Source organism: Podarcis muralis, chromosome 1, assembly GCF_964188315.1.
Source record: "Podarcis muralis chromosome 1, rPodMur119.hap1.1, whole genome shotgun sequence".
NCBI lineage: Eukaryota > Metazoa > Chordata > Lepidosauria > Squamata > Lacertidae > Podarcis > Podarcis muralis.
The window spans coordinates 71,579,608-71,606,769 of NC_135655.1; the positions used below are offsets into that span (position 1 = coordinate 71,579,608).

A 27,162-nucleotide genomic window follows, 5' to 3' on the forward strand; every position below is an offset into this window, starting at 1 on the left:
TTCCTCTGCTTAAAATTTTCAATTTGTGGTAGTAGAACATACTATTTTTGCTTTTTTAAAAAAGTGAGGGAATCAAATAGAAAGTTTTAAAAAGGACCTTCAAAATGGTGGCAGGATGTCTTTTTTAAAAAACAACTTTTGTTTTCTTCTTGTCATATTAAATGTCATGTCAATATAATTGCCAGATTGTTCGTTGTACAGTATGTTTACATGGGAAAAAGCTCTTCTTTCCCATTTAAATTTCCTGTTAAGCCGTAAGTAAACAAGAACCTATTAAAGTTAGGGGAGGATGAAGAGGTCAGTGATCCCCAGAATGGGAAACAGTAGAGGAAAAGAGGAAAGAGTAGAAGTGGGGAAAAGAAGATTGAAGCCAAGCAAATGTTAACATCTTTCTTTTCAGGACATGTTTGCACACTTTGTGGGGAAGATGACTGAGCATTTTAGAAAGATGCCATATGGCTTCTCATTGTATTTTGGGGATAAATGCAGCACTTGGAAGCCAGAAGTCCCATTTTGCTACTGGAAAACCTCTTCTACTCACAGGCTAATGGAAGACTGCTGCATAACCCCCCAAAGCTAGATAAATTCTTTCATAAGATATTATTTCCCACTAGAATTTATACATTGCAGCCTGTATCTCCCTTAATCACCATTACTTCTCATACTGTAATGCTGCACTGTGGGAATAATTGAATTTCACAGCACATGAATGGTTTGATACATTAAATATTTACCAATGATGGGACTAAGATTGATCTGGAAAGGCTCTCTTTCACTCTCGGCTCCCCTTAAAACTGGATAATCTTAACAAAGGACAAATGGCAAGTAAGTGAGAGACGTTTTCTCCAGACAAAAATAGTTCTCTCATCTTGTATTTGCTGTAATAGGGAACTTGCTTTTCATGCTAAAAGGACCCCACAATCTAGGAGTTAAAAGTACAACAAGTATTTTAGTGAGTCAGACAATTGGTGCTTCTAGACTAGATCATCTCTAACACAGGCCTGTCCACATGTAGAGGCTCTGGCAGACATCTTTCCTAGCCATGCCCCAACAGAACTTATTGTGAATTTTAATTATGTATTGATTTTATACTTGTAAACCACTTAGAAGCCATCTTGCCATATACATGATAGATAGATAGATAGATAGATAGATAGATAGATAGATAGATAAGTAAGTAAAAAATGTTATCTGAGATCCTTCTTAGTAGAGATGCTTGGAACCAGGGATGCCAACCTGAATAAAATATTGTGGGGACCCAGGTAAGCCCCGCCCCACATAATCACATGATGCAGTGCATACACCCCATTCGAATGGAAATGCCCATCAACTTTGCGGGGGCCTGCCCCCTCAAATATTTTATCGTGGGGGCCGAAGCTCCCAAGGCCCCTAGGAGTTGGATCCTATGCTTGGAACGGAAGCTAAGGCTTCTACATTCAGGGCATATGCTATACTACCAAGTTATGGATCCCTATCTCCCAACACACCTGGAGTGGGAGTAAATGCTTGTACTGTACCTCCTCAAAGTGTGTTTTTATTATTTTGAAACAAGCCAAGAATTTGGCAGATTTACCAACAACCACAAGTTATCAGAATCCTGTTAAAAGACACAGTAACTCAGTGTCTGGGAATTACCATTTTATTTTCAAAATACACTATTGCATTAAAAGGCAGTTTAGAAATTATGCTGTATATTTGTATATCTTGGCACACTGGAACAACAGCAACAGCAGATGTGAAACATAAAAACAAAAATCATTTTTTGAATATAGAGTAATTAAGAAAATGTAAATGCTGTATCTGTAAAGATTCAAAATAGCAATTCAGAAATGCATTAAGCATTGAGTCATTTATTTCATCAGTATCCTCACTGAATTCCCCCTATCTTCTGTGATTTAAGTATTAGCATGTGAGAAAATTACTCATGTATAGGATTGTGCTGTATCTTCCTTTGAGAAAGGATCGAACTCTCCTAAACAATTTCACCTGTAGTGTACTTAGGACAGTTTCAGAATTGGCTCCTGGCTCTTTTTATCATCTCCAATGAATTATTAAGCTGTTGGCAGTTATAAGCAACCACAAACCATGGCTTATGAGAGGAAATAAAATGACATGCTGCTCTGAGAGTTCAAACACAAGGCCGTGAATGATTTGCAGAATCTCATGTTCATCTTATTCACACTTCTTGACTGATAGAAGTCTGATTTGACAAAAGTAACTTGATACCTATACATTGGTAGATTTCTTCAGAATGCTTATGTTTTGTTTCTCCCATCTTAAAAAAATGTCCTGTAATAGGGGAGGAAAAAATGGTTAATGTCCATCTCTATCAAGGTGGGATACAACTTGAGTAAGCAAAACCGAATCATATGATAAAATGAGATAAAATTAGCGTTTACAGTGCTTAACCCTTCAGAGCATGATCACAAAAGGCTCATGCACATCAACATGACAAATGAAGAAGCCTAAAACACTTACTGATGGCAAGCATAGCCTCTATTTTTCCAGGAGGCTTAGGAAAGGTTAGGAAACGTGTGTGTGTGTGTGTGTGTGTGTGTGTGTGTGATGGTGGACAGGAATGTGGAACGAGTCACACTTTTTCTTTTTGTGCTTCCCTGTGAAGAGATGCATGTACTGTTTCTGCATCTGTAGCTCATACATCAGGTTGTAGCTGAGTTGTTAGTGGAGTGTTGTAGTGTGAGTTCCCCACAGAACATTGCCCCAAAAGCTCAAAAAGAGGAAGCATGACTCCCTTGCAATTTCTCTCCATGACTTGTAAAGGGTAAAAATCTCCTTCATTTATAAGCAACTTTAGGATTGGAACCGAGAAGCTTTACTTAGACCAGGTATGGGAAAACTGGGCCCTCCAGATATTGCTGGACTCCAACTCTCATCAGCCCCAAACACCATGGCCAATAGTGAGAGATTATGGGAGGTGTAGTTCAACAATATCTGGAGGGCCACAGATTTCCTATATGCTTTTTTAGAAACACAGTGCATTCCAATGTGCACATTCACTTGGATGCAAGCTCCATTGAATTTTAATGACATCAGAAGATTCTAAGTTACTCTGTAATAAAAAAAGCAAAGTGTCTACACCAAGAATGAACAAAAACATGTGTTCCTTTGGCAAGCCTGATTATAAGTTTAAATATTCAATTTGATGTTAATAGGAATTAAAGAACAAGTAGTTGTGTACTGCACACATCCCTGTAAATTCTGAAAACAGAAGTGTTATTCTTTAAGATTTTGCTAATTGTACAAGCAGTGGAAGTTGATGTTTTTGTCTGACAGAGTTGGTTGGATCCAATCTTGTAAAGTTCTGAATGCATTTATTTTTTGAGGGAGCTATTAGTTACTTAGCTAATACAGAGTGAAAAAGAACTGAAGAAAAATGATTTTTTTTTAGTCTCTACCAATTTTTTGCCAAACACATCACATTGGAAGCAGTTAGAGAAAAGGGCATTATATACTACCAAATTGGAAGTACATGATACATGAATATTCTTGCTACAGGGTCCACAGTTTTAGCACTAATTGAAGAAAATGAGAAATACCGATTCCAAAGAACATTCTGCAAAGCTTTTAAGCGGCATGCAAAGTATAGGCAGGCACATGCATTGCAATGTACACATTTGCACAAAAACATAATATGTGCACCCAGCTTTGCTATTCACCATGAGGGAACACTGCAGTGGTTACAGCTGCAGAAGAAACCCTTGTCTGTACACTGCAGCACTGCCTTCAAAAACCTTTCTGTTTATGTTGGGGATGACAGATGACGAAGGAATAGGGCTAAATATATAGGATATGAAAACACACAGTAAGTATGGAAGTTACTCCTCTGCTTGCTTGCACTCCTCTATGTCTCTACTCAATAACTACTAACACCAGCTATTTTGAAACTACCCAAGCTTTACAGCTTGTTTTGTAGGCTGTATTTTTTGGGTTGTGAATACTATGGACAGGGCTTGGTCAGTGGTGGTACCACAGTTGTGGAATGCCCTTTCTACTGAAATCCAACAAATTCCTTTCCTTCTAAGTCTGGGCAGGTGGTTAACACTTTTTTATTATTTAGAAAGCCTTTTTATTGCTTAACTTCCGGCTGTTTGAATAGTCTCTGCTGCTGCTGTTATTCTTCTACTTCTGCTGTTTTATTGATTCCCCCATTTGTGCAGATGGTTTCTCATTAAGCTAGAGATATGCATTGGAGGCAGAAACAAATTTCCATATGCATTGGAATTAGGCTGATAATTTCAGGCTGCCATTAGAGCAGTTAAGTATTATAAAATATCCAGGTTTCATTAAGGATGTTTAATAATACATGGTAGATGATTTGTTGAATGACGAAAAAATTAGGATGATTTCATGGGTTTTAGGCCATTTCTCTTCTGCCACCCCTGGTGAAAATCAATCAATATCCACCCAGGACTCGGCTACATTGGCAAAGAAAATATGCTTTATATGTGTTGCATATGCATTCTAACACTGTGACACCAGATGGCGCTGTGGAGCTCCATTTTTGCTAACCCAATTTCTCATACAAAGTTTGCAAGGCATTTAACTGAAACACTTCTTGATGTGTCTAGAATCCAGCCCCATTCTCCCTTCCTCTCCCCCTCTCTCCACTGCTGCTGCATCCTGCCTTTTACGCAGATGCTAGGAGCGGGAGGTGGGTCTTTCAGTGTTGCTGCTGTCCTGTTGCATCACTTCCAGCATAATTGTTCCTTCATCTGGTCAGGCCAAGAAAGAGAATGTAAGCAGCAATGAAGGCAGCAACAGCTTCCACGTCCTCCTGACAATTCTTTACCCTAGGCCTATTTTTAAAACATTTCCCTAGGTTCTAAATTGCTTAGCATTTAATCTGTTTTTGTTGACATCCCTTCATTCTGTTGACATTCTTCTTAAAATGTGGTCACTAACGTTTGAGCCTACATCTAAGGACTCTAGCTGAAGTCAAATAAGAGAGATGTCTAGTTTATTTCTGTGAACTAATATAGGACTATAGAAGTGAAACCTTACATTTCATCATCATATTCCTTGGGAGGAGACACAGCAATGACCAAATCAATCCAATCCTGCAAAAGAAAAGTTTCATAAATATTAAATCTAAATTACCAGTGGCTAATCAGGATAAAGTCAAATGCAGTTAATACTCTTTCATTATCTGCATTTTTTGACACCTAAGCTTCATGCCTGTTAACATAAAGGAAGCAAGTAACATAGAGCCACAAGCCAGATCTAATATTCAGGCTTCTAACCCACCCAATATCAATCAAAAATCTTGCCAGATGAACATAAACTTTATGTGCCTATCCATTTTTTAAAATTGCTCTCAGAAACCTATCTAATGTCAGTATTGACCTAATGTCAGTATTTATGTATGGCTATTATTCTATGTTTATTGTACTAGGTCTGTACCAAATGTTTGTGCAGTTCCAACAGTAGGATTTTCCTCTAAGAAAATATTAGGAAGATTGCTGCTCTAATATATATATATTCACACACATATATTATATATGCATATGTATGTGATATATACACATCATGATCAAGCTGTACTTTAAACCACATCATGATCAAGCTGTACTTTAAACCAAACATTTTAAAATGAAATGATATTACTCTTTGTCCAGTATTTTCTTACTGCTTGTTTTTGCACACTGGATGGTGTAGAAACAGCTGGTCAAAAGACCACTGGATGCAGAATAAGTGCTGCTCTGCCAGCAGAGAGGGGGGCCTAATTGGTGGGCAGCACTTATGCCACCAGGGCCCCCGTACACCTGTGGAAAGCTCCATGGCCAAAGATAACCAATACAACTACTACTACTACTACTACTACTACTACTACTGCCACTGCTAATTTATTATTTATATGCCTTCCATCTGACTAGGTTGCCCCAGCCACTCTGGATGCCTTCCAGCAAATTAAAACACAGTAAGTATTCCTAAGTACCCAACAGCCACCCATTGGTGGTGTTCTGCTAGCAACATGCATGTGTGGAAATGGGGCATTCAGGGTGTGTGTGTGTGTGTCAGGATGGTTGAAGACCCACAAGACACAACTCCTTCCCTAACTCTCAATGTGCTAATAGCATCCGTATTCAGTAATGAAGTTGTGTATCACAATGTATTGTATAACACAATTGTTTAAGTTTATAATACATTTTCCAGTGTGGGATCCCTAGACCTTCTCACTTCTATTTCATGATAGGGCACATATGTTGTTTTTAACTTTATGTTTACCAATACTTTTGAAAATTATCTACTGCTTTTCATAAGGAGAGCAGGAAACATGAATACCTGATATGTAAAATGTAGATCAGGAAATGCAGGCTAACTTACCCCACCCATGTTCCAGGCTTTTGCAAGAGTCGCCTGAGCTTCATCCAGTTTAACATCCAACAATATCTTGCCATTCACAGCCATGATTTCATCCCCTTTCACAATGCCTCCTGAAAAAGAAAATACAAAGCAAATGAACAAGAACATTTCTGGCTTAATTACAGAAGCATTTACTACTCAGCAATGTGGAAGATCAAACTAGAGAATTTAATGAAGGCAGCAATTTTGGGTAGGGGAAACTATGCCATACCATACCAAAATAATGTTACAGGATCAGGGGGCTGATGCCTGTGGATCCCAACCAAGTCTGTGATTAAGTATCTATAAGATTCTAGTGTACACTAGAAGGAACTGCTAAATTGTTTAAACCAGTTTGCTAAGTTAATGGCCCTAGCTTGGCCTGTAAGCATTCTATCGGCATGGCTAAAGAGTTGGCCATGTTGCTATGTAAGCAAGTAGCTGGTGATACCTTTCCAGGAGTAGTAAGGTTCCCCTCCCATTACCTGGCTGGATGCCATGTCATCTTGGGGGGGTAGGAGAACAATAGGCTAGGGAGCTTTTAAGCTGAAAACTTAAGGCTTGATTTGCTCTGTGCGCTGAATCCGAAGCAGCGGTGCCGAGTTGCGCCCAACATTGGGTGGGTGAGCGTTGCGTGTGCATGTCACACAAACAATGTCCCCCCATCCAGCCAGGCCAACACAGCCCACTATCCTCCACCTATCCACTACCAGCTGTCTTACCTTGTGTAAGGGATATGCGGGGCAAAGATGCTTTGCCCCGCAAATTCCCGGCAGAGACCACCAACGCACCTTTAGCCAAATTCGCACAGGGCTGATGTAATGGTTCTAGGGGTTGCTTGTGTGTAAATCAATGCCACCCTTGGCTGGTTGCCTGAATGAACCCTTTCTGTCTGGACAGCCACGCGCCCGTGGCTGTCTCAATCGCTGGCAGGCGCCATTAGTGGGTGTTTCTTGAACTTCTTCCAGCAAAGAAGCTCTTTGACGCCTAGTCTCTGCCTACTTTCTCTGCGCGGAAGCCTTCTGCGCAGGGAGGGTGTGGGCATCGGAGGACCCGTGCTCTCCCCACTGGTTCCCGGCGAGGAGTCTTGGAGCCACCTCGCCGATTCCCCCATCTGCCCCCCTTCTCCACTGGTGTTACGCTGATTTCCTTCCCCAGAAGATGTGCTGCTTCTCTCCCTCCCTGGACGCTCTTCGGAATCCCTCTGGAGCCCTCCCTCTCCCTCTGGCTCCGATGGCAGTTCCCTGACAGCTGACTTGGGGAGGGTGGTGTGAGCAGTGTGCCCCCCACCCAAAGTGCACCCAGGGCAATCACCCCGGTTTCAGCCCCCACACTACACTCCTGATGAGAAGGGATATAATTTTTGCCAATTCCCTCCTCTCTGTTAAAGCCCTACGAATCATCTTCAGAGAGTTGGCGAACCCTCTGGAACAGTATAGGTTGTGGCATGGGGAGAAGGTTGCAGAAGGAGAGGAAAATTTGTAAAAATAGCTTTCCTCCCCACTGTAAAAAGAGAAAGCCTCAGTTCCTTCAGCAGAGGAATGCTACTGAATACAAACCACAATTATTAACAAAGTACTTATACATTTCCAACAAGTAAATAATAGATATCTGCCTCAAGAATTCCAGTGCTTTAAAATGAGCTTTGTAAGGTTTGAAAGACTGCAAAAAAATGTCAACGTAACTGTTTAATCAAATGAGTGACATGATTTCATCTTTTCTATTGTTCTCGATCAAAGCTACCCACCATGCTTGTCTGCAGCACCACCTTCATAAATAGCAGAAACCACTATTTTTCCAATTGGTGAATTGATGCCTCCTTCTACTGCAAGATCTAATGATCCTTCCTGTTAAGAAAAACGTAATTCAGAAAAGATGAAAGAAAAGCACCTTTGTGAAAAGGAACATATTGTCCAGCCTTTAAGAGTTTTCAGAAGTAAAGCCAGGTATCTACTTAAATAAATAAACAAATCAATAGCACTGATGGAAGTGGTTTTTGGGCATGGGCCAAATCCTTCAATAACATCTGGTGTTGGGAGAAGAAATTTTGGGTCATTCAGTGTGAGAGAGTGACTGTTGAACTTCATCACCAGCAAGTTTCATTTTAAAACGAGCACTGGTGCCACATTGCATATCCCAAAAAAGAAACTGCCTCCTAAAGCTTTACCAGTTATCATTCTTCCATCACAAACATTACCTTCTTTATGCGCAGAAGTCGCACATCTTTCCCCATAATCTGATCAGGTGAAAACTAGCAGAAAATCAAGAAACACGAGTTAGTCATCAAAATTAAAAGATGCCTGCTTCTTGAGAGAAAAGCAATGACAAGCATCTTGTCATTAAGATGCCTAGACAGCATCTTAAAAAGCAGAGACATCACCTTGCTGACAAAGGTCCGTATAGTTAAAGCTATGGTTTCCCCAGTAGTGATGTATGGAAGTGAGAGCTGGACCATAAAGAAGGCTGATTGCCGAAGAATTGATGCTTTTGAAATATGGTGCTGGAGGAAACTCTTGAGAGTCCAATGGAATGCAAGAAGATCAAACCTATCCGTTCTTAAGGAAATCAGCCCTGAGTGCTCACTGGAAGGACAAATCGTGAAGCTGAGGCTCCAATACTTTGGCCACCTCATGAGAATAGAAGACTCCCTGGAAAAGACCCTGATGTTGGGAAAGACTGAGGGCACAAGGAGAAGGGGATGACAGAGGATGAGATGGTTGGACAGTGTTCTCGAAGCTACCAGCATGAGTTTGACCAAACTGCGGGAGGCAGTGGTGTGCTCTGGTCCATGGGGTCATGAAGAGTCGGACATGACTAAATGACTAAACAACAACAACAACTTTTTCAAATGCGAAAGACAAATTACATAATGCGAAGCATGCATCTTAAAACAGAATGTAGGCACTTCTAGATGTAATCTATGCAGAACATGCCCTTTGCAGGTCTCTGCATTAGTTTCTGCCTTAGTTCAGAAAGCTAAAAATGCCACCTGTGTCAAAAGGCAGCGCAAAGCATAAGCGATAACAAATGGCCTATACCTGTAAACGTCTCCTTACCATTGTGTAGGGATCAAAGTTTTCCACATACTTCTGGAAGCCCTGCAAATAAAACTGGTAATCAAATACATGCATAGCAAACAATAAATGGGAGGGGGTGCTCCTAGATGAGCAAAGCCAGAAAAGAAATGAGATGATGACATATTAGACAGTTTGTTAACGTTCCTCCTGACAGTCAGAAGACATACAGAGAGATTCCAACTGTTTAGGATGTAATAGTCAAATAAAATTGTTCCAGAGAAGTTTCCTTAGACTTAGCTATTGACAAGTTACTTTTGTCTATGGATAGTAAAGGCTACATGCAGATGATGTATTTTGCTGAACTCCACTAGCATAATTAAGGGAGAGTTGCAGGCTCTCGGCAGAGGTTCAGCAATATACGGAAGGAGTAAAGCTAAGATGGAACTGGCAAGTTGGCTGCTACAAAGCAGAAAAACAAAATAAAGAAGAAAACATTTCTTAAAAGTTTTTATTTAATTGAACATGCATCCACACTCATCTCTTCAGTGCATGCATAACTTTTTAACTGCCTGTCTAAAGCAAATCCAGCTCATTTTACTGCACATCAGGACTGCTCCTCTTAAACAACAGGGGTGGTGGTGAAACTGTATGGCTTTGGTTGTCTTCTGGTCTAACCCTGACTAGAATCCATGTGCCCGTTTCACACACATCTAACACTGATCCACAATGGACATGCTTACATGTGTTAAAATCAAGCACATATACCAGTGATTAACTCATCCTAGTTAGATGATAAGCATGATAAATAGGATGGTAAACACATTGGGATAGTCCTGTTTTATTAATTTCAGTGTAGTTTTAGGCATGTCAAACTTTCTCATTGTTGACCCCGCTCCCTTTATTAACTCATTTGGGCCAGTTTTAGATTTCAGGTTTCAGGTTTCACAGATTCTAGATTTGTTGTTTAGGGAATAGCTGTGTTCACAAAGCACTTTACTTGCAAATAGTACAACTCTGACATAATATGGTTTATAAAAATGAAAGTGATCTGGGCAGTCTTTATATATTAGAAAGAAATATTCTGAACAAATGTCTTAGAACTGGGAGTTGTAATTTGAGTGGAACCACTGATTCATGGTGTGATTTAAAGCAAATCACTTCATCTTCCTTAACCTCAGTGTCAGTTTCATAACAAACAGATGTTGTCCCTGAAGAATACTTTCCTGGGAAAATATGTTTTAAGAAAGAGTAAATACAATACCTTTAAACAAACACAAGCTGGATCCAATAAACAAATCATTACCACTCCAGAATAAACACTGTGAAATGCATTTAGTGTTTCTGGGAAAAGTGTCACCAAACTCTTTTCATTGTGTACTACTAACAGGTGCACAACCACTGGGCATTGCTACATTAAAATTTAAATTGCAGATCTGGTACTGTACTTCTGCTTCATGGTGAAAGGAGAGAACATTAGCAGACTGGTTCCAAGTAGGAAGGCAACAACTTTATTCTCATATTTTAAAACCACATCATTTGGCCCTGTGAGTTTGTTTGTTTTAATAAACCAAAACAAATAATCAGCATGGGTAGGGTGGGGAAAAGCAAGGTCAGGACTGTGGAGTGGGGGAAGAGGTGCTTTAACCCTTTGCCAAATCAGGACAAATAAAGCTCCCATTGATGTCTTAAAATATCGTCAGTATTTTTAGTGCTTGTAATTAGAACCAAACTACACAAGGTGTTTTTCATGTACAAACTTTAGTGCAAACTTTTTTCTTTCACTAATTACCACTGTAGGGATCCCCAGTCCAGACTGGTACTTTGGTGTAGGGTTTGGGGGCCATTAAGGTTTATCCTGCAGCTCTAATCCCCACCTGGACTGGGCCTCTCTTCACCCGCAATCTGCATCAGGGCATGGAGCTTCCATTTGTTTAAATTGGAGCTTTTTCTCCCAACGCAAATTGCAGGTGCAGGGGCTCTGATCAGAACTACAGAAGGGGGCAAAGGGTTGGATGCCACACCATGGTCTTAACGCATAGTGCTCCCCAGAGTGGTGATTTGTGATAGAAGCAGCTTTCACTTGGGAACAAACTACATGATAAACATGGGGACGCGGGTGGCGCTGTGGGTAAAAGCCTCAGCGCCTAGGGCTTGCCGATCAAAAGGTCGGCGGTTCGAATCCCCGCGGCGGGGTGCGCTCCCGTTGCTCGGTCCCAGCGCCTGCCAACCTAGCAGTTCGAAAGCACCTCCGAGTGCAAGTAGATAAATAGGGACCGCTTACTAGCGGGAAGGTAAACGGCGTTTCCGTGTGCGGCTCTGGCTCGCCAGAGCAGCGATGTCATGCTGGCCACGTGACCCGGAAGTGTCTCCGGACAGCGCTGGCCCCTGGCCTCTTGAGTGAGATGGGCGCACAACCCTAGAGTCTGGCAAGACTGGCCCGTACGGGCAGGGGTACCTTTAGCTTTTTTACATGATAAACATTATGTATGACCCCTAGTTTCTTAATATGCTAGCAGGAGTTGGATGCATTCATCAAGAGAGTATAAAGCTTGACTAAGATAATAATCTTAATCCATTATTATTTTAGAAAGCTATACTGTGTCCTTATTCCAAATGACAACAGAGGCGGCGGGGGGGGGGGATAAAGAGAGGGAGAATGCTAGTATCAAAGCACAACTGAAACACCAAAATGCCACACAAACAAAGAAAATGTTATTTTACTTGTTTTTTGTTATTTTTAAATGACGAATTGTAAACCACCATCCTTTTAAACATCTCTTGAGGCTGAAAAAAAGATAGAAACAAATTGCCAAGTGTGCAATTAGTTATCCTACAAATACATCAGCAAGAGCAAGGGAATAAGATGTGGAAATGAGAGGCAATGAAGGGATAGTTAAATAGTTAGGATAACTTAAGGAGACGACTCAGCTGTGTTAGGTTAAGATACTAGAACTTATTTTAGTACCCTATAAAAAATTACAATTACTTCTGGGTATTGCTTTTTATAGATAAATATGTTTACTGTTTTAACTGTGTTCTGGCCTGGCTGGATTATAAAGGTCAGTATCTCTCATCCCACATATCCTGTGTGGATATACTCAGTTAAGTGTACAGGAGAAGAGTCCTATGGTCTCTTAACTCACTAGGGATTGACAGCAGGTAGGTATTGTGAAGACTATTAATGGAAAGCTAGATTCAGGGCAGTAGCTGAGTGGCTGATCTATTTGACCTCCAGGGGCCAGGGTCTTGTAAGAAACCCTAGGAATGCCATCCATGTTAAGAGCTTAAGATCTGTCACACATCACAATATATCTGACAAGTTCAGTTTGCATTCTGAATTAGAACTCAGAAGGAAAGGTGGGCACCAATCGTGAGCAGATCACTTGACATGCAATACCCAACACACTTGCAGCATGCAAATTATATAGGATTAATCTTACCAGGGCTTCTGATTTGATTGCTGGTCTGACCATGATATTGTGGTCAGGATGCAGCATGACAGGTTTGGAGACTATAGGTACAGCTGGGCGACGCAGGGCAGGAGGGCTTGGAGAAAATTGCTATGGAGGTGCAATTTAAGAATATTACAGAAAACACCTGTGTGTTTCACGCATTCTAAATGTAATTCAGATACTTCATCAACTTCTATCAAGTCCCATGAAACTCATACGAAGGTAACCCACACCACCCACAATACCAACCAATGCACTATAGGGGTGGGGTGGCGATGGGCATGGGTGGGGAACTTTATAGTTTGAACAACAATTTAAGCACCAAGCAATACTAGACTCAGGGCCATTTGGATATTTCATTTAGAATGCTTGCTTTTCCACTGATAACTAGGACCATAAAACTAGGCATTTCATAAATAATACAATTCGTTTCTTCTGAGATCTGAAAGTCTTATGGTATTATGTTGGAAGGCTATCACATTTTCTTTATTTACTAAATATATATATATGACATACCAATGGGCTGCCTGATGCAGACGACATTTTGCTGAGGTGACTTGTATTTCGTGCAACCTAAATGACAACAGGTTTCATGTGGGGTATGATGACTTATGGTTTTGACACACACAACCAATAATCATTTGAAAAACAAATTGGTTTATGACAGAAAGAAGAATAACATGTAGGTGACAAAATATGTACTTCTTTTGAAGCAAGAGTGACAACCTTCAGATATTTTGACCCTTCAAGGAGCTGTCTTACTTTAAAACAGGATAAAAAAATTATAATGAGAATTGTTAGATAACTTTCTCATTTTAAATATTCTTAGCCCTTTATGGGTTTCCTCAACCCATTTGTATTAATTAAAACAGCAATACTGTACAGTTACCTGAGATTAAACCCTGCTGAACTCAATGTGGTTCAACTACATATATGTGTATAGGTTTGTGCCATATATTAAAGTGGTCAATGACTAATACATTCCTTCCTTCATTGAAACAAGCATGCAAATATTTGTGAACACATACTAATCCCTACAATACAATTTAAAGCACTCTTATCTTATTTATAAACACTGAAATCAACTTATGAAACAGAAACAAGCTAAACTATTAAAAACATGAACACTAGCATTTCCACCTGGATGGAGAACTGGTATGAAAACCTTCATGTACAAAAACCAGAAACCAGAGAAAGCCTTTTGAAGCAACAAAGCATCACAAGCAGACAGAAAGAACATGCAGTTTGGGAGGACCAAGGATGGTCTTTAGCAGAAATCTGCAAAGAAGGTGCACCATTAGAGATCCCCATTGTGGTTAACAGATAGTAGAGTGCATAGTGAGCTATCAGTAGCTCAACAGCAAATTTAGTAAAAAGGTAAAGATAAAGGGACCCCTGACTGTTAAGTCCAGTCGTGGACGACACTGGGGTTGTGGTGCTCATATCGATTTACTGGCCAAGGGAGCTGGTGTTTTGTCTGTAAACAGCTTTCCAGGTCATGTGGCCAGCATGATTAAGCCACTTCTGGCGAACCAGAGAAGCACATGGAAATGCCGTTGACCTTCCTGCTGGTTTATCTACTTGCACTTTGACGGGTGGCGCTGTGGTCTAAACCACTGAGCCTAGGGCTTGCCAATCAGAAGGTTGGTGGTTTGAATCTCCGCGATGGAGTGAGCTCCCATTGCTTGGTCCCAGCTCCTGCCAACCTAGCAAATTTAGTAGTTGATCATTAATGTGCTACTCAGAAGCACATTCATGTTTGATTCTCAGATGTTATGAACATTTGCTCAAGCAGCCCCCCTTTTTCTTACACAAATATGTAGCAGAAAAACACACATTCAGTTGACTAATATAAGCTGTACAAATGTCTCCATGAAGCACAATAGGATTTCCAGAAATGTGCAAAAGACCACACTGGGGCGGGGGGGCGGGGGCGGGAGAGGACAAGCATGATAAGACCATGTTCTAAAATGGGCTTATCTTTTCTTTTGTGGAGGCGTGGGGATGCTGCAGTACAATATCATGCAGAGCAAAACTCACAGTGGAATATGTATATTTTCTGTTGACAAACTCAAACAGAAGCAGGAGGTGGTTGGGTTTGCCACAGATGCAAACATATTCCATACTATGTCATACCTTTGGATTGGATAAATAGGTCTGCTCACTGGTCTGAGAACTAATTGGACTAAAGCTCCTTCCCTTGTAGCTTTTCATTTCCCAGCCATTCATTGAGTCTGCTGGCGCATTAGGCTGATAGCTGTGGCTGCCCATCCTTTCTTCCAAGTGAGTAGGCACAGGATGGAGAGTCGGAGCAGGAGGGGATGGGGGAGAAGATGGGGGTGACAGGGGAGGAGGTGCAGCATGCACCCAGGAAGGAGGAGGCAATGTAATCCATGATGCTGCAGGAGAGGGCATTGGAGGCGGTCCCCTAGGAGCTGGGACACTTGGTGGAGGAGGTGGGTAAGTGCCTGGGAATACAGGAGTTGCATGGGGCAATGGAGGCGGAGGTGCTGGGCGTTTTGGAGGCTTGCCAACATCATCTAAGCTGATATCATCAAGGTCAGTGGTGTGGAGCTGCAAACCACCAGCAAACCTCCGCACAGATGTAGCAGAAGGAGAAACAGCGGGACGTACACCTGTTGTCTAATAACAAAAAAATCTGTTTTAACGTAGCACTTGCTTAAAACTACCTGAATACATCCTCACTAAGAGCAAGCACCGGAGCACAAGGCCGCCTGCTGCTATAAGAACATTTCATTTCCACACAGTGCCAATTGTCCGATTGGCCCACATATCAATACGTTCAAGGGAACCAGTATTTGTGACAGCAAATCCTACAGCTGAAAGAGACATTTCAAGAAGGTAAGAGCAATCCGTGGAAGCAAAATTAAAAGAAAAAACCTGGCTTCCCAACAGATATTTCTATTGCAAGCGGTATAATTTAAGACTCCACACTCACACGATTGCATACATGTTTATAAATTAGAAGGGATAGAAGACATTGCAAAAACTTATACTGTTCATTTATTTGTGATAAAATTGCGGGAAAGTATCTCCAGCAGTGGTCAGAGATGATGGGAATTGTAGTCCCAAAACATCTGGAGGGCCGAGTTTGCCTATCCCTGTTTTAAAGGACTAAGTATCAGTAGAAGTTACTGCTGGGAAGCTAGGCTTTTGTTCCAATTCTGCTTCACTTGAGTGCCTTTACCTTCTTAAAATGTCTTTCCTTAGAGAAAGGGCATCTATTTCTTTGAATGAATTTGAAACTCTCCCCACCAAGTAAACTGAACGAGTGAGACTACTAGAGACAATACTGCTAACTGCATCTGTAAAATAGTTTGTTGATCAAAAAAAGAAAACAAAGACAGGCATTTTGGAAATCTCAATAGGTGGGGATCAGAGCATGATTTTACCTCAGGAGAATCATTCTCCACAGAGGAGATTTGTTCTAAACGTGTTTGACAAAGCCTTTCCACCCAGTGCTGAGTCTTTTCTGATTCCGTTAAATCTTCTCGTTCAGTCTCAGATACCTGAGTCATATCACAGTTGCAGAAGAAAGTGTAAAGCTATTGTTACAGATATATAATTCATATTCAATTGCGCAAAGTGAATTTCCCTGTTAAAAATGTTGTGCACAGATAAAAACATTATTGTAATTCATCTACTTTTCCAGTCTCTATAGTCTCTGTGCAAAAGGCATCATTTATTAAAAGTTACAGGCATGCAGTCCTAGAAAGCATAAACACATGACCAGTTGTGTCTGTTCACTACATCTGGAGGGCAGAGTTTGCCTATGCCTGGCATAGTGCCATTAGCCAATCAAAGAGGACCAAAGCTAAGCTTTTAAATTGTGATAACCACTTTTTGCTGTCTAGCTTGAGTTCTTGAACTACACTGTTGATGTGATTTTTAAAATTTTCATATATCTGAAGTTATTTGCCTATGTAAATGCTCAAATACCACCCATATTTCCTCCCCCCAGGAATAAATGGCATCAGAACATGTTAAAAGAACATACCTCTTGTACAAGCCGGTTGATTTTCAGCTGCTTTTCTCTTTCTAGCTTCTCTTCCTTTTCCTTGAGAAGCTTTAGCTCAAACTCCAGCTGCATTTTGCCCTTTTTCTGCTCAGTGAGACTGTCACTTTTGGATTTCTTTCTTTCTTTGCCTTTCTAGGTGGTTTTTATCATATTTACATACATTTAGAAAATATATAAATTGCAGGGGCTGAAAATGTACTACTTCAATAATCTGAGATTATATATACAAAAGCAGATGTCCTAGAAAAATGGGCTCTATGAATATACATATGCAACCATTCACAGTGATTGCTGAGGCTGGGCATGAAGAAACAGCAGTCGCATAATGAATTTAATTTTAACTAAACCTCGTTGGAAGGGCGAGATATTGAAAAGCTGGAGGCAAAATGTCAACGCTTTCACAATGTGTGCAGATGCCTTTGATACAGATTAACTGAAGACTACATCCCTTTTAAAATATTACATAAACTGTGGTCTCTCTACAAATGAAGCAAGTACATGCTTAGATTATGGCTTTTACATAATAGGAGGCTGCATATGAAGTAGCAGTAATTATTCTACTGTGCAAGAAAATATTTCAGTACTTCACACTCAAAACATTGTACAACATATTGCCAAAAGAACACAGCAAACAACTGCAAAGGGGGGAAATGCAGAAAACTGTGGAGAACCAAACTGTTTCTTTGGAATTGTACAAGCAAAAACTGCCTTTCAGCTATTGGATTAATGTTAATAATCCAGGGCTTTGTGTTTCCTAAAGAAAAGCCACAAAAATCAGGTATTGTATCTTTAGCAATTGTAAACAAATGATTCAGCTTCAGTCACTTGAAGCTGGTTGACAGTGGATTTGAATCTTATTTCAACATTGGGATAGTGTCTCTGCTGTAGCTGAGGGCAGCCTGAAAGTTTAGGAGGCGCAAGGCAGGTCAGGTCACATCACACCACACACTTATCTGGAAGTCAGGTTTATTGAACTCAATAGGACTTACTTCTGAGTAGGCATGCACAGGACTGCAGTACTAACAACACAGACATCTAAACATAATTTGCACTGGTGCTCTGGTTATATTAAATATGAATTTTATTTCTGATATGAACTTAAAGAAAAACTGTCAAATCTAGCCAGTTCATTCAAGCAGGCTTTTGAAACAAACATTGCAGATCACACTTGGGATGGGAGTGTGTTTGGCTGCTACTGCTAAGTAGCAACCAAGGGGAAATGAAGCCCATACCCATATTGGCGGGGCAGTGTCAGGTGGCAGCAGAGACAAGGAGAAGCTATGACAACAACAGACATGGACCAATGGCATCAGTAGGTCCGGCATAGGGCACTACTGGGCAGTCAGCACAAGACTAACTCTGACTGAGTTTCCTTCATCAGCTTGCAATGCCCATGAGTAGGGGCATGAGGTACCCCTCAACCTCATCCTTTTTCAACAATGGTAGGTAAGTAGTACCTGACTGCACTAACTGGCTATAATTGATCATTTATAGTTAAGGATGATGTTCTTAAGATAAACATAATTTGTGATTTAGAAATGGGCCGACAAATAATTTACCTGCTGTCAGAAACGTATTTTGCAAAGTGGAGTTGCTTAAGTTAAAAACATCCATATATCCACAATTGTCTTGATGACTGCTCCATCAAGGCTTTAAATCACTTCCTCCCGAGTCCAACATACATCAGTCCAATTCTGGAATATGCTGCTGAGCTTTCCAAGCTTATGCATATAGATTGCAATTCTGTGCATAGTTACTGATGCATGTCCCATGGGAGAAAATAAAACTTACAGACTCGTAATATAGGGTAGGGTGAGATTACATCTTTTACCATGTGTTCTTAAAGCTATTACTCCAGCATACTCCATGTTTAAATAGCATGGAGTGGAACAGCAGGTATCGGGAGTGGCACAAATCCTGAACTCATGCAAGGCATCTCTCTTTGCATCTAAGTCACTGCGACGTAAGCAAACTTGCCCTGAATTTCTTGCTCATCAATAAATTTACATGAGTGTACAATTTATTGGGGAAAATACAGAATGGATTAGAATGCACTTTCCACAGCAAACCTCAACATTCACACTCAACATTCTTTGTACCTTGCGAATTGTGGGAAATTTTCCTTCATACCGATAAAACCACCCAAAAGCTATAAATAGGTAAAGGACAAATATATAACAGAGAGCAATATATTACAGATATACAGTACAAAAAGGTAGAGGTATGCAGCTGTTTAAAAGGGGGGGGCACTCCAATGGGATCACACATTGTAGAGAATGCAGTATCTTAGCCACACTTTTATTTTAACTTTGAACTAGCTATTGATCACAAATAATAGCACTCCATTATTTTTCACTGTTCTACTTATTTATACAATCATTTTGGCTCAAGTGCCTCAATTTAGTGAACACAATGCAAGGGTTCAGAAGTGCACATGAAGCTCCCCCACTTTCAAAATTTCACTGCTCATATTAATAGAGAACACAATTGTTTAGAGCTGTGTGAACAAGGAAACACAAACACACAGGAGCTTTGTGCCCATTGAGAGTTCTATTAAACATTATTCACACTCAGAGTAGACACATTAAAATTAATGGCTATAGCTAATTTGGGCCCATTAATTTCAATTGGTGTACTCTGAGTAGAATTTAGTTCAATATAAATCAAAGCCCTGAACCCAAGTATAAATAAAAGCCCACAATGATTTGATGGTTGTTTCACGACATGCAACTTTCTGTAAATAGGAATAATTAAGCTACATTTTTTCAATAAAAATAGTGCGCAATAATAATGCAAAGTGTGCAAATTGAAATAGTTATATGCCTACTGAAACAACACAATTCTGTTCATATAGTCACTATATATATTGCAGATTTCTCTAGCAATTAACTGCAATTCATGTAATGAATTTTAGCAGCTAGCCAGTTTTACTTTCACTGGTTCTAGATCAGCTCAACACCAGCTACACTAATTTTTGTTGTGTTTAAATATTGTACGCACACACACACGATCACAGTGGCATCTGTTCCCCTTTCCTTTAGACATCCAGATAACCAACAGCCAAGGATGTTAGTTAAGAATGCAATTTCCCTTTTATTTTTCTTCTTTGCCCAGAAAAGCTTATAACATTCAAAAGCTATTAGACAAATTTACTGAATCAGAATTAATTTAACAAACTATTTCATTTTTATGAATTCTGCTTTGCTGATTCTATAGGCTTTACATCCTGATGTACTGTGGCCAATGAACATTTAGCGAAAATGTAACAGGCTAGTTTCTTAGCTTACTCCTGGTTTCTCACAGCATGAGTTGAGCCACCCCCAGAACACTGTTCTAGTTTCCTGTGTTAGAAAACAGGACCCATAAAAAATCCCTTGCTGGGCAAATCCAGTATTATTTCCTGTCTTGCTCAAAGATCATGCACGACATTCCTTACTTGCTCCATATTTATATATACGTGTCTAGCATAGCAAGTTAACATAAGTAGTGTCCCTAGGAAGATAATTGTGGGATAAGGAAGACAAGTGCAGGCCAGTCCATCATTAAGACTGACTGTCAGGAGGAAGAGGAGTGCAGGAAGCATCAAAGTCAAGATAGGAAGCCAAGGTGTTACAGCAAACCTGTTGACTCTCTTTCGACTTCATTCCAGCCATATCACCTGCTGCAGAATGGTCAAGTGCAGTTTCATCTACATCTACTAGAGAAACAGAGGAAGAAAGAAACAGAGGGGAAAAAGAAATGATAATATTTTGGGTGTTCCACACCGCCAATGGATTGGAAAGAATTGACACAAAGGGAGAGTCCCTGAAGAAGTTAGGCATGTTTGCTTCTGATTAAAGTTTTGAGGAAGCTGAAGAAGCTTTCAATAGCTAAAGAAGAGAAGGGACTTACTGACAACTGACATCTCTGTATCATCCCATTTCATGTTTTAATACATCAAAGCAGCGGAGGATTAAATTCAGTGCAAGTCACTTCCTTGTTCTCTCCATCCCTAGCCTTAGAGATACTACGCTAGTATTGGAAACTGTAATCAGTATAATGAAATTGTGAGAGAAGAGTGGTCTCTTTACAAGAGCTATTTTGGAACACATATACCTAAATAGAGCTGAATAGAGACAGCAACACTGGTGTAATATGGAATGAGAGCTGTGGGGGATTCATATAATGGAGCAAGCTGATTGATTCACCGGCTATATATTTGACAATCAGATGAACTCTATGGTTCAAGCAAGAACAACTTATTTTTAAACACATATACTATTCAAAAGGGACTGGGCATTATAGTGCTGTTCTGCAAACGAACCCTCTACTTCTGGACTCTGAAGGATTGGGCAGAGAGGATTCTGCAATGCTATTCTAGAATGAATTGAAATGCCATCCATCCATCCATTACAGCCAGAAGTCACAACACAGCAGTGAAAATGATTCTATAATGATTCTGACTGTCCAAACAGTCAGGCAACCAGTACAGTCATACCTTGGAAGTCGAACAGAATCCGTTCCAGAAGTCCGCTCAACTTCCAAAACGTTCAGAAACCAAAGCGCGACTTCTGATTGGTTGCAGGAGCTTCCTGCAGCCAATCGGAAGCCACGGAAGTCCTAGTAGACGTTCGGCTTCCAAAAATAGTTCACAAACTTGAACAGTCACTTCTGGGTTTGCGGCGTTCGGGAGCCAAAACGTTCGAGAACGAAGCTGTTCGAAAACCAAGGTACAATTGTACTGATCTCTTGGAACTAATCCTTGTTTCGATGTGTTGTGTTGTGTGGAACTGAGTTCTACTTTTTCTTCCTCAGTTCATTTTTATCTTCCTTCTTATTAAAAGCTCCCCTGAAACTGTAACACTTAATCAAGTTAATAGAAAGAGGAAAAGAATCAATGACTACACCAGGCACTCATTTCCACAGCCCAAAGGCATTAGCTTCTCACCAAGCAGATGTTTTGTGAGAAATACAGAGTAGTAAGTTGTAGTTAATGATCTTCTAACACTGTCTTGGATGAATATTTTTTTACTTACTTCGATGTTTATGATGAGGAGGCCTATGTACTTCTGCAACTACAGTTTTGGAAGGCTTTGATTGCTCTTTATGACCCCAGTCTTCTTCCCATTGCTTTTTAAATTTCTCCTCTTCTGCCTTTATCCTGAAAAGGAGTATAAAGTATTCAGTTGGATTTCTTTTTTTAAATGGAGGCTGACTGGCCCAGTTCACGTGTACGACTAAGCATAGCTGAGCAAGACTGTGGCACACATGGCAAAAAACATGGCCACTTCCCTTCTTCACTTAGTCCTACTACACTACCTGAAGCGAAACCATAGTTTTATTTATCATTATGTGTGAACCCAGCTTAGTGTTTCATCTCCTCTAAACAAACCTCCAGTGGTAAGCAAAAAAAACCACTTTCAGTTCATGGTTTGTTTGAAGCAAGACAAACCATGAACCTAGGTTTCCATGCAATAGTAGCCCAAACCATGGCTTAGTTACAAGCAGTGCACAGTAGGACCACAGGAGGAGTGAAGCAACCATGATTTTTGCTCTGGGTACCAGCATGCTTGCTTGCTGACACTAAGCCATAGTTTGGCTTAGTTTTACATGGGAACACTTGAGTTTGCTTATTTTATCTTTCATCACTTACACTTTAAAAATATCCAGACCTTTCAACTGCATATTAAAATGAAGTGTGAGTCAGCCAAAGTTAAGTACTCTCAAATCCTATTTATTTCAGCTGAAGAAATGAGTTTTTTCCATTGAAATAAATGTAGCTAAAAAATTTATAACTTTGGCTAGATCTAGTGTTGCTACTGACCAAAAAATAATCACCCTAGTCTTTTACTTTTTGGCCAGCTTCTGGAACCCAGTTACCTCATATTTTTACGTTGTATACCAGATATGAGAGACCCGTAGTCCTGTATATGTTGTTGGGCTTTAGTTCCCATCAGTATCTGCCAGCATGGCCAAAGGTAAGGGATGAAATGAAATGTAATTCACAAAACATCTGGAGGATCACCGATTCCCCATTCCTGCTGTACATTTTAGGATCTCCTGGAACAACTCCAGTGACATGAGTCCAAGCCCTGGAACCACTTAAAAACAAAGCCCCAACTGCTGCACAAGTGTTACATGCACACATAAAAACCAGTTTTTCTGATCTCTTAAAATGCAAAAGCAACAGGAGGAGAAGAATGACACGGTGCAAACTAATACACTCTTAAAACTACAAAATGGTATAGGTAAGGCAATAATTACATAACTTTAGCAAGCCTGACCATGAGTTTCATCATGATTTTGAGATGGTTAATATCTCAACCTGCTCATAATGTATGGGTAAAATGCACAAGAAAGAGCCATAGAGCCTCATGCTCTATGTTTTTGTTTGTTTGTTTACTTTAGGAACTGGAGTTAGAACAGGATCCAAATATTTCCAATAATCTGGTTTATACTTAAGTATCTCAGCTTAGAATGAGCAATGTGAGTGAACTGCACCAGCACATTTGCTTCCAGCAAAGCTTCCAGTTAATCTTTTGGTACCACCCCTAGTTCCCATGCCCTACTGTAACTTAGTCTGTAAGACCCAAGTCACATGCAGCTGAAACAGCTGCATATTCCTTCCCAGTTTACCCCACATCTACTATCTTCCACCTCCTCTGTTGTTTTCCTCTGTGCTAAATTTCAGACTGTAAACACCATGTGGCAGGTTAATTACCATGGAGCCCTGCCCTCTATATACTCTGATATGTAAACAAGCAAACAATAAAACTGGCAGGTAAGTTAAACATGGATTAAATCCATGATCCAGTGATCTGAATGGAATTGGCTTGTCAGGTGGTACTAAGCCTCTACACTATGTTCCCAACAGGGAGTCAATGTTGCATACTGGGAGGGGGAGAAGAGAGGCAACAGGAAGACCCCAGTAATCCTGCTGGGGTATTTGCATTGTACCAACCTCCCCACCACCTTCACCTCCCCACTGCTGAACCTCAACATTTGGGACACGATCATTCCCATGGTACCCTAACTGGCAATAGAGCCCATTATTCAGCCAGGTTTTTTCACAGCTCCCTGAGATTAGTTAGGATTTCATGCAGGATCCCGTTTTCAGGCGAGCTGATGCAGGCATTTGCCATACAGAAGGGCAACAGTGTAGATCAGTTGGAAGGATCTGTAGTCAAGGATCTGTAGATGCTTCATGGAAAGCAATGTGTAAAGTGAACATGTAGCAAGTGCAATGTGTTTTATCACTACAACAGTATATATGTGTTTTCCTCAGACAGATTTTGAGGTTCCATTGGCAATTGGGATTTATTTTGGATTTAAGCTATTTTATTGGACTTTCATATTTCTTTCCTAATGCCATTGCTAATTACTTTGGGCCTTAGGTGTGGGAAGGCGAGGCATTCAAACAAACAAACAAACAAACAAACAAACAAACAAACAAACAAACAAACAGTTATGGACATATGGATGCCTCAATAATTTGAGACTGAAAGAAATTTAAAACTGAGAGTCAAGCTGCAAATTCAGAAATAGCACCTGGTACTGGCTTTCTTGTGCTGTACCACTTTGGACTGCAGGCAGAAGGAGTCCATGGCAATACAGCCCTTGCCAGTGTCAAGGGGAAGCATTCTAGGGAAGACTTCTCCCTCACATACTGGTTTTCTGTGTGCAGGGAGCTTTTATACAGGGGAGGACACGGGATTTATCCTTCTGCAATCTGAAGTGGTGCAGGGTAGGGGGCTTTGACAGGGGGGGTGGGTGGAATGACAATGCATCTATCCTGCTTCACCCTTTCCCCAAACCATAGAATCCTTTTAAAAAAGGAATCATAGAGGGAAAATAACCAAATGCAGGTGTGTGCGTGTGGGAAAGAAAGGAACTAAGAGATAACTTAACTGTTCAATTTCTTTACGGTATCTTTCCTCCTCCTCTGCAGCTTTTTGTGCAATCTCCATTTTTCGCCTACAGAAAAAGGGGAAACAATTTGGAGTTTTTAACCTAACTACAGTGTATGGAAAAATAACTTTGATGAAGAAAATGCTTTTGATCAGCTAAACCAGGCACAGGCAAACTCGGCCCTCCAGATGTTTTTGGACTACAATTCCCATCATCCCTGACCACTGGCCCTGTTAGCTAGAGATGATGGGAGTTGTAGACCCAAAACATCTGGAGGGCCGAGTTTGCCTATGCCTAAACTAGACCTATCTAGCTCATCACACATAACTGGTGGCCCACCAGCATTTTACTAAGCTTCTTGCTTTGGTTGCCTGCCTGAAACTGCAAGAACAGGGGAACTAACATGCATAGACCAGACTGTGTACAGTCTGATGAGTCACAAATTCAGCAGCCTTCTTTGGTACCCTCTGACACTGCTTTTTAAAAGTCAAGCTTTCCACCACAAATATTTAATAAGCATGGGAAGCTCCAAGCACGTACTCAAATATGAGATGCGTACATGGGAACTGCGAGATTTCCTGATTTCCCCCCGGCATCTCTCAACAATGTTGCCACCCTAATGTTAGGCTCATATCCTGTCTTGCAAAAGTAGTTAGGGTTGCCTGTAGTATGACTGATCATGGGCTTTATTCATCAAAATGTTGAATTTCACATGAAAAAATCATGTGAAAGTTGTTGAAGATACATTGGAAACAAGGTGGGGAGGGAGGAATAAGGAACAAGGGTGGGAGGACACCTGCAGCGCCTCCTATTTGCCAAGAGGGATAGCGGCTGCTGAGGAGGTGACAGATCCTTCATCCAAGGTGTACACTGCACCTGTTGTTGCCATCATGATGGCAGCAGCAGGCGATGCCTTCCTTGGAAGCTGGATCTGCTGTCCCTGTGGATCCTGCCACCTGAGGCGGCAGCCTCACCTTGCCTCATGGGTTGGCTGGCCCTGTGTATTGCTTTGTAAATCAGGACACATACTGGTAATTGAAGTTGTTGGGTCCCCCCCCCAAAGGCTATGTTATGCTTTTTTTGCATTTAACGCCACACTGTTCAACATCAAATTTCCTATCTGCCAGCTGCCAAGAAATCTAATGTACTACCCAGAAGCCACAGCAATCTCAATTGAGAATGATAGTCACGGCAGTGCCCTGAGGCCTCCAGAAGAAGGCAAAGTTAGTTAAGAAGCTTCCTACACATGATAAGCCTCAGCACTAGCACATTTACGCCACAGTTAATTTAGCAAACCCGATGCATCCCCAATATCTTACAATTTCTCCTTTTCTTGCTGTTCTTTCAGGATCTTATTGGTCTCCAGTGCAAGCCTCTTCTGGCGCATCAGTTCTTGCCGCTCCAACTCACGGCTAGTCTCTTCCCTCTGCTTCTCCTCTTCAGTCATAAACAGCTCCTTTCCCTAAATATTATTTCAAATTCCTGTTAATCAAGTTTTGTTAGCAAATTTGTATAGAATTCTCCCTTTTAAGATCTGCCAGGTAATACACATTGACAATACCTTTTCCCCTAGGCAATGAAAATTGTTGCTTTTATCTAGCAGATGTATAAAAAAGAGCTATTGTAGTTATTGATTGGTAATAAATTTTACGAATTAGATTTGTAAATCTTATAAATAAGATCTCTCTCTCATCTATCTCTATCATCTATCATCTATCTATCTAGCCATCAGTAGGAATGTAAAACCTCTTTTAAGTGAATACAAAATGTTGCAAAATTTTCAATTTTCTGAGTTCTTTTTTTTTTTGGAGGGGGTTTCATTACAAGAAATATGAAATCCACATTATTAGTGTGAAACTCAGATTTATATATGTCTGACTATAAGTCTATTTTAGATACATGAAATGCCATGCTTTTTCACTTTAGCTTTGTGCTTGACACTGTCATTACCTTCAATGTGTATACAGTATTTCAGAAGTGGTAGCCTCACCTCTATCTTCTTGTAACTGCATATTTTCACACTGAATGGTGTGTCTACAGCATCAAGAGGTGTTATGCCTAGCTGGTTATACAAGCATTCTGACTGTGTTGTGAGGGGAATGGGAAGGTATTTTAGGAACTAGGTTAGTCACACTGCTATCTTATTTTTCCCCTTTATTCATTTGAAAGAATGGGTCAAAAATTGTCGCTGAAAATCAGTCTAAGCACAGTGTCATGCTTGATGGGAGAGCTATACTACCTTGAAACATGATTAATGTTAATGAAATTGATTAAGTCACTTGGAGAGCTGTGTACCCTTGTGGGCTGTGGTGCAGATGCACTGCATTCATACATGATCGTTGTAACAAACAGGCAATGTCTTATTTAGCTAGCTATAGAAGACAATTTTTCATGGCTGCTTTCC

At 40.5% G+C, this 27,162-nt stretch overlaps 1 protein-coding gene and 1 long non-coding RNA gene across 9 annotated transcripts in view; one reads left to right on the forward strand and one right to left on the reverse strand.

Moving 5' to 3' along the window:
• The window catches only part of LOC144328351 (uncharacterized), a 43,541-nt gene that overhangs the window by 769 nt on the left and 15,610 nt on the right, over window positions 1-27,162 (forward strand). The window contains exon 2 of one of the 2 annotated variants that reach the window (XR_013393535.1): window positions 26,107-26,299. The exons of the other annotated variant lie outside the window; for it this stretch is intronic. This is a non-coding gene — a long non-coding RNA (uncharacterized LOC144328351). The remainder of the gene's footprint in view (window positions 1-26,106; window positions 26,300-27,162) is intronic. 2 annotated transcript variants of the gene reach the window in all.
• USH1C (USH1 protein network component harmonin) overlaps window positions 1,624-27,162 on the reverse strand; it is a 48,506-nt gene continuing 22,967 nt past the window's right edge. The window contains exons 12-22 of one of the 7 annotated variants that reach the window (XM_077931045.1): window positions 26,078-26,220; window positions 24,759-24,824; window positions 21,887-22,011; window positions 18,971-19,020; window positions 16,851-17,003; window positions 9,420-9,461; window positions 8,561-8,614; window positions 8,111-8,210; window positions 6,346-6,455; window positions 5,023-5,078; window positions 1,624-2,289 (exon numbers count right to left, since the gene is read on the reverse strand). In XM_077931045.1, the coding sequence (XP_077787171.1) occupies window positions 2,277-2,289; window positions 5,023-5,078; window positions 6,346-6,455; window positions 8,111-8,210; window positions 8,561-8,614; window positions 9,420-9,461; window positions 16,851-17,003; window positions 18,971-19,020; window positions 21,887-22,011; window positions 24,759-24,824; window positions 26,078-26,220 (912 nt within the window). In that variant the 3' untranslated portion in view covers window positions 1,624-2,276. Of the gene's footprint in view, window positions 2,290-4,409; window positions 4,734-5,022; window positions 5,079-6,345; window positions 6,456-8,110; window positions 8,211-8,560; window positions 8,615-9,419; window positions 9,462-15,643; window positions 17,004-18,873; window positions 19,021-20,491; window positions 20,569-21,886; window positions 22,012-24,758; window positions 24,825-26,077; window positions 26,221-27,162 lie in introns of those variants that run through there. The other 6 variants (XM_028732702.2, XM_028732693.2, XM_077931034.1 and 3 more) reach the window with 6 other exon arrangements.